The sequence below is a fragment of the Cannabis sativa genome, chromosome 2 (genome assembly GCF_029168945.1).
Source record: "Cannabis sativa cultivar Pink pepper isolate KNU-18-1 chromosome 2, ASM2916894v1, whole genome shotgun sequence".
NCBI classification, from domain to species: Eukaryota; Viridiplantae; Streptophyta; class Magnoliopsida; order Rosales; family Cannabaceae; genus Cannabis; species Cannabis sativa.
Genome location: NC_083602.1, coordinates 23,758,386 through 23,766,311, shown reverse-complemented (window position 1 = coordinate 23,766,311; position 7,926 = coordinate 23,758,386). Strand labels below are relative to the sequence as shown.

At 29.0% G+C, this 7,926-nt stretch overlaps 1 protein-coding gene across 1 annotated transcript; it reads left to right on the top strand.

Annotated features, from left to right (window-relative positions):
• The first annotated feature begins 3,261 nt into the window (after nucleotides 1-3,261).
• LOC133034855 (replication protein A 70 kDa DNA-binding subunit D-like) lies at nucleotides 3,262-5,667 on the top strand. The gene is made up of 5 exons (XM_061110311.1): nucleotides 3,262-3,394; nucleotides 3,469-3,511; nucleotides 3,676-3,769; nucleotides 4,571-4,723; nucleotides 4,980-5,667. The coding sequence occupies exons 3-5, from the start codon at nucleotides 3,683-3,685 to the stop codon at nucleotides 5,193-5,195; spliced, it is 456 nt and encodes a 151-aa protein (XP_060966294.1). The 5' UTR covers nucleotides 3,262-3,394; nucleotides 3,469-3,511; nucleotides 3,676-3,682; the 3' UTR covers nucleotides 5,196-5,667.
• Nucleotides 5,668-7,926: the final 2,259 nt, after the last annotated feature.

Genomic DNA, 7,926 nt, shown 5'->3' with positions numbered 1-7,926 from the left:
GGCATTTAAAAGGTTAGAATTGGAAAATTGGCATTTTTGAGAAATAGAGATAAAATTTGATAAAATTGCAAAATTAAGTGAGGCCCATTACAACACCTAGGCCGACCACTTAATGTTGATTTTTCAAATTAATATTTTCATTATTTTAATGCCAAATAATTCTAAACCTAGACCTAGTAGTTGCCTATAAATAGAAAGTGATGGCTCAGTCAAATCATAAGTTTTCAACAAGCCTTTCTGACAGAAATTTCTCTCTTCAGAAAACTGAGCCTTCCCACTTTCTATCCTTGGCCGAAATACCTCTCTCTCTTTTCCCTTCATCTTTTTCGTGACCCTAGTGAAAGAGTAAGTGCCCACACACAGCAAGCAGTAACTCAATCATAGATTGGAAGACTGTGAAGGATCAAACTTGAAGAAGAAGGACATTCGGGCTCAGATCTTGATTATACTCTGCTACAGAAAGGATTCAAGGGTTAGAGATCTGAGTGGAAGGAGACATTAATTCCGCTGCATCAATGTAAGGTTTTCTTAACTTTATATGTGTTTAATTTATCGTTTTAGAAAGTTCATATTTAGGGTGTTTAAACAACATACTTGTGAGTAGATCTAAGATCCTGGTAAAATAATTTCCAACAGAAATATGTTCAACTATTAAAGTTAAGTACTTATATAAATACATATATAAAGGCCATGATCGAATTGCTATTCATATCAATCGAGATGAAGATGTAAATAACATTGATGAAATTAATAATTTCCAATTAGGTAGATGGGTATCCCCACCTGAAGCAACATGGAGGATATTTGGTTTGGCATTAAATGAAATATACCCATCTGTAATTACTTTATAGTTACATCTAGAAAATAAACAATTTATGACATTTAAAAAATCAGATGATCGTGGTAAACTTATTAACAATTATTTTTGCATCAAAAACAATGCTAACTGAATATTTTAACATGAATACAAATAATGATAAGGCAAAAACGTTACTATATAAGTAGTTTTCTCAATTTTTTGTTTGGAATAATAGAGATAAGTTTTGGTATGCAAGAAAAAAAGGTAATATTTTGTGAAGCTGCTATGTTACTTGGATTACTAAAGGGAGATAATTACATTTTTTTATGCCTTCAAGAAGCCTGTCTATATCAATCACCGTACACTTTGCGATGCTTATTTGTAACAATATTAATACATTGTGAACCATAAAATTCAAAAATAATATGACAGAAATTTGAAAATGCAATGAGTGAAGATCTTATTCACATAAGTAATGATTCTACAATTATTAGAAATAAATTATTAGAGCAGCTAAGTTTTATATTTGAATCTATGGGAAAAAATATAAATGATTATCGTTTAATTAATATTACAGTTACTTTATCAGAAGAAAATAAATTTCAGAAAGAAATAAATGAGGAGTTAGCAGTTATTGTTACTGAAGATGACATATTAGCTGAAACACAACTAAATGAAGAACAAAAAAAATGCATTTAATTTAATTTTAAATAAAAAATTTCTAAATGAACCAGCAATTTTCTTTATCGATGGACCTGGAGAACAGGTAAAACATTTTTATATCATGCCATACTTGCTAATATTATATCAAAAAACTTCATAGCATTAGCAACAGCTTCTTCTGGAGTTGCTGCAGCTATATTACCCAGCAGACGTACAACTCATTCAAGATTTAAACTACTATTTGAAATAAATCATAATAGTTCATGCAATATTACTAAACAATAAGGCTTAGCAAAATTATTACCATTACCAAAAGTTATAATATGGGATGAAGCTCCAATAATGAATAAATATACGTTTGAAGCATTAGATACTACATTAAAAGATATAAATGATTGTAATTTGCCTTTTGGAGGTAAAGTAGTTGTTTTTGGTGGAGATTTTCGTTAGGTCTTGCCAGTTATCCCAGGAGCAAAAAAAGAAGAAATAATAAATACAAGTTTAGCAAATTCTTATTTATGGCCATTATTTATAAAAATACATTTAACTATCAACATGAGAGCATGCAAAGATTATGGATTTTCAAACTTTCTTGTACGAATTGGTTATGGAATAGAAAGGCAATATGAAAATGAGAACATTAAAATACCAAAAAATATAATTATTCCATACGAAAATGAAAATGTATCACTGCAAAATTTAATAGCTTCTGTTTTTCCAAATATAAACAAATATGATCATAATTTGGACGTCATGGTTAATCGAGTAATTTTAACACCAAAAAATGACTATGTTGATGAAATAAATAATTTATTAATGCATCAATTTCCAGGAGACCCTACTAAATATTATAGTTTTGATGAAACTTTAGATACAAGTGAACAATCATTTCAAGAAGATTTTTTGAACACTTTAACTCCCAATGGAATTCCGCCCCATGAATTAATATTAAAACCGAATTGCCTAATTATTCTTATTCAAAATCTTAGTTCTTCAGAGGGATTATGTAATGGTACACGTTTAATTTGTCCACATTTACAACAAAATATTATTGATGCAGAAATTAGTTGTGGTTATTATACAGGAAAAAGAGTATTTTTACCCAGAATACCGTTTATACCAACCGCAAATGAAAAAAATATCCATTTACTTTTAAAAGAACTCAATTTCCTATATGATTAAGTTTCGCAAGGACTATAAACAAAGCTCAAGGACAAACTTTAGACTTTATTGGATTATATCTTCCAGAAATTGTTTTCTCACATGGTCAATAGTATGTTGCATTATCAAGAGTAAAAACAACTGATTCTATATATATTTTAATTAAACCTGATATAATAAATTCATCGAAAGCTATTTTTACTAAAAATAATTAGAATATTATTTACAAAGAGATTCTATCACAAATACACTTACATCTTTAAGTTATAGACATTATAAAAAAAATTGGTTATTAAATTAATAATTTATTAATTTTTTTAGAACTTAATTTTACACTTCAGGAACATAAATAAATTTTGGTAAGTTATTGTTTTATCTTTTTTATTATAATTGTTTTTATTAATTATTTTTTTTAGAATATATTATCAAAAGTTAAAAAATGATAGCGCCCATTCACACAAAACTACATGTGTCTCTCTTTTTTCTTTTACTAGAAGATGTGTATCCTTCATTTTCTACCCACTTCATCTGCTAGAACTCTCCAGTAACATTCGTGTATCATTTCACTTGCCAACCAAAAAAATCAAGCTCGTAACTTGACTACAAAAAAAATAAAATAAAAGGTACCTTCATAAACTCTCTTTTCAGTTATAATTTTTACTATTTCTCAAGGCCTCAAACACTTAAACTACTTCCACTACTGGATCTATCAAAACTTTGGTGTCATTGTTATTGTTAGTACCAATCCTTAATTGTTAGCTACCTAAGCAAGTAAGTCTTAGTTCTCTCTCTCTCTCTCTCTCTTTGTGCAAAAACTATAACTTTTATTTCTCTCTTATCTATAGGAGTTTGTTGTACAAGTGGGAGGCAAAAAGAAAAGCAAACAGGGTAATGAATAGTTTTTTCTCTAATTTTTTTGATTGTGTTTCTATTCTTTATATGACAATTATTTTTTATATAAGTTTGGAGTATGATTCCATATATTAACAATTTGTTGATCAACGCTCTTCTAATATTGCGCCTCACATGTTTGATGAATTGCCCCACTGTAGCTTTGTCATGATAACCAGTTTTTTGAAGGCTCAACAACATCTTGTGCTTTGCTTGGGTTTGCTCTTCGTTCATTGCAGGACTTGGTCACCTGAGGTTGGTGTTTTCTTAGCTTTCTTATTTTATCTATTCTAGTTTTATACGGAATTGGGATTGGTCAATTGTTTGATAGCAAATTTGAGGTACACCAAAGTATGGTCTAAACTTTTTGTTGAGCTTTCTCAACTTTGATTGGTAATTTATTTTTATGTTTGGGTAGTGAAATAAAATTGGTATAATTCTATAGCTAATAATATTACTGTTTCAATTGAAATTTTATAAATTCCTTTTTTTTATCCGTGTTAGATACAGTTCCCATTTGTTATTTTTCTGAATGAAACCAAAAATAGACTTTTGTTTGTAAATTAATAAAAATATGTGATTATCACTTAATTAATTTTTTAATGAATGATTTTGTACACTACAGATACTCTATGATAGTGTTGTAGTGTGAGGTACAAACTTTTAATTAGTTCTCATAGACATTAGGGAGCATCTCTTTGTTACTTATTTTACACATGTCCAGGTTGAATTTATATCAATAAGACTATTGTTAAAGTAATCTTCCATTCTAACAAATAGTGCATATCTTGTTGTCCTCATTTTTCTTAGTCAAGACTTAATTAACTTATATATTGACAATGAAAGTGTATTAATAGTTACTATTTTTCATCAATATAATTTTATTTATTTTTGGATTCAAAATGTTCTTCCAAATTGTTTTTTAATGTTGTAGCTGTTATTTTTTTGGGCATGATTTTGCTGCAAGATAACAGAGTATACCTCACAATATAACAATATGATTTCATTTGGTTGATCACTTCTTCTGCGAACCTTAATCATTTCAATTCATTTCAGGTTTTAATGGCAACAATTGAGAAATTTATCAAAGATATCCACCCATCAGAAACAAAATGGAGGGTGAAAGTGATTGTTCTAGAGAAAGGAATGCCGAAAACTGCTCGAAATGTTGCAAAAAGATATCAAAACTTACTACTATCTGATTCGCAGGTTAGCTGGTAAATATATTATCTCATTTTCTTGTTCAATTCTTCTTCTCTTAAATTGTTTTTCTGAAGATAATAGATAGCTATTTTGAAGTTAATTTTGAACATTTTTTACTACTAATTTTCGTTCATTTACGGTATTCTTTAGATGTCACTATTCATTCTTCAACTTAATTATTTTCTAACTTTTATGATACGCAAAATGTCTGCTCATTTGTTCTTCATTTTGCTAAATGAAAATTTTCTTCACTCTTGTATAGAAAACACAAATACAGGCCACTATATATGATGATGACATCGAGAAGTTTCAAAATACATTGACTGTTCACGGATGCTACTATATATCAAACGCCTATGTCAAATTTACAAAACTACAATATCAAGTACTAGGGATACCATATGAATGGGTAATAAATAGTAGATCTACTTTAGTTGAAATGTGCCAGAGGAAGATATCTCAATGTCAACTTCAGTAGAATACAATTTCACTCCTTTTGTTAGCTTCTTAGATCATATGGATCAATCAACTTCAGTTGGTAATTATATTGCTCGTTTAAATTTGCTTATATTAACATATTGCTATACAAGTGAAAATACTAACTACTTTTTTCTTGGTTTCTTTGTTTATACAGACTTGATGGCAGTTGCAATTATTGTGAATCCTAAGAAGCAAATATACACCAGTAATGGTTTACAAGAGCTAATAGTTGTTAATGAAGATTAAGATTACAAAACAAAATTCATGTACATTTAGATTACATTTCTTCATTTTTGTTAATAATTTAAAGCTATTATACTGGAAAAAACCAATTGGCCTGACATGCTGGGGACATTTTGTTGTTAATGAATGTACTACAATTAAAAAACTAATAGCTACTACGCCTATCATTGTTGCTAGATGTATGAAAGTCACATCAATTAATGGTAGATCATTATCTCATTTTATTCTTTGATTTCCCATTACTTTTTTTAAACGTTATTGTTATCTTCCAAATTTACATGTATTATCATGCTAACTATTTTATATTTTGTATTTTAGAAATCTCACTATCAACAAAGATAGGCAGCTCTCTCATGATCAATCCAAATGTTGCTAAAGTTCAAACACTGAGGCGTTGGTAAGTAACACTTACCTTTACCTTCAAATATATAGAACATAAACTTGACTTACAATTTCTCATTTACACTTACTTTCAGGTGTACTAAAAATGAAACTTTTCTTGAAGACCTCAGAATGAATAGGAAAACATGCTTAGAATCCATGTCCCATCTAATAAAACCTCAACTACATCTTATGACACCTATAAATGCCATTAAACCAGTGGAGGTAATTTATTTGTTAAACTTTAATTATCTCTGCATTTGTTTACCACTCCAAAACTCCTAACAAAACTGATTAATGTTTTAGGGTAAGACATATTGGACCACAGCTTGAATTACTATCGCAAATCCAACACAAACACTTTGGTACATGGTATGTAGCGAGTGCAAAAGATTTACAACTGGTGACTTCAATCAAGCGTTCACTTGTATAAAATACACTGAAAATGCAACCGCTGAACCACGATTTGTCTTACTTTCAACGCATTCTACATTTTCTGTTTTCCATATTTTATAAATTATTTATAATTTCTCCATTTCACTATATTATCAGATCAAATATGTTTTATTTTATAAAAAATAACTTCAGTTCAAATTCACACGTGACACAACATTACATATAGTATGTTACATTGTAATGTATTAAGAACTAGAATCAATGTACAACTTATTGACTCAAGTGGTTCCTTGGAGGCAATAATGTTTGGTAAAAAGGCTGAAATATTCTTATGTTGCTGCACCTCAGACCTTGTCAAATTTACAACTCAGGTAATAAACACAACAACATATCTTCATTTCCATTATATATAATATAAATGAATGACTTTTTTTTTAACATTATTGCAAGAAACAATTAATCAGCTACATAAAATAAACCATGCAGTAGGTAAAAAAAGATACTTCTTTTACTTGAGAACTATGAAACTAATACTTGGTTTTCCAACAGATATAAAATATACCATCAGTACTATGCTGCCAAGTGAAAAAATCGAGCAACTAAATCATCAAAATGCAACCGATCACCAAGTTTCTCCTACCTTATATGCAAACAAAAAGCTTAATAAAATGTTCAATCTATTGATGCTTCACTATCTTCATTGGAAAACCCCTCAATCACAGTAAATCTTGATGAAGACAACAGATTTCTAGATGCGTCACCTTCTTCGCTAGATAACTCTTCCCCAACTTCGAATGACATTTCATCGGTTTCATCCAGTGAAGTAACAAAGAATTAATTACTGCCTCTAATATTTCTTTTTGAATGTGACTGTCAATTTGAGTAACTGATAGCCTTAAAGTAGTATTTGTAAATTTTTTTGATTGTCAATATCGATAACTAACCGCCCTTAAATAGCTTTTGTGGTTTCTGTATATTTTGTTGAAAGTATTTTTTTATGTGGCTGTCATTTTAGATGATTGACAACACTTAAGTAGTTTCTGTATATTTTTCCCATACTTATTTTCTATAGTTGCTTTACAATTTCATGATTATCAATATTTTAATTATATGTTGGTTACTATTATTAAGTATTATTAAGTCAATCATATTTTTATTGTACAGTGTTTAGTATGTATATTTTACTACTGCTGCCTTTTCATTTTTTAGTCTACATAACATAAATATACAAAAGGTTGTCAATTGCAATTATAACACTTTAATGTAACAAGTACGTTACACCTAACTAGTATATATATATATATATGAAGTTATCAATGAAACAGAACGAACGAACGAAACCCTCGTTCTCTCCCTTCGATGAAACCTTCTCCTTTTATATCCATTTTCTTTGATTTTTAATTCAAAAACTTAGCAATCTAAGCTTCAGTAGTAGCAGGATAGCAAATCCTTGAAGAGGAAAAGCTTAAGGTATGGTTTAATTTCGTTTTAAGTTAAAATAACAATTAGTTTCGTATAAGAGTTTTATGAATTAGAATAGTTATGAAGATTCTGACCTTATAGAATTATTCTCGGGTAGTCATGGGACTAGCTCCGATGTTTTCTTGTTGAATTTAAAGTGATTTTGAGTTAGAAATCGAGTTTAAAACTTTTTAAAGCTTAGTCCGAACGTTAATGGCATTTTTCATTTAAGGGCTCGACTTTAATTT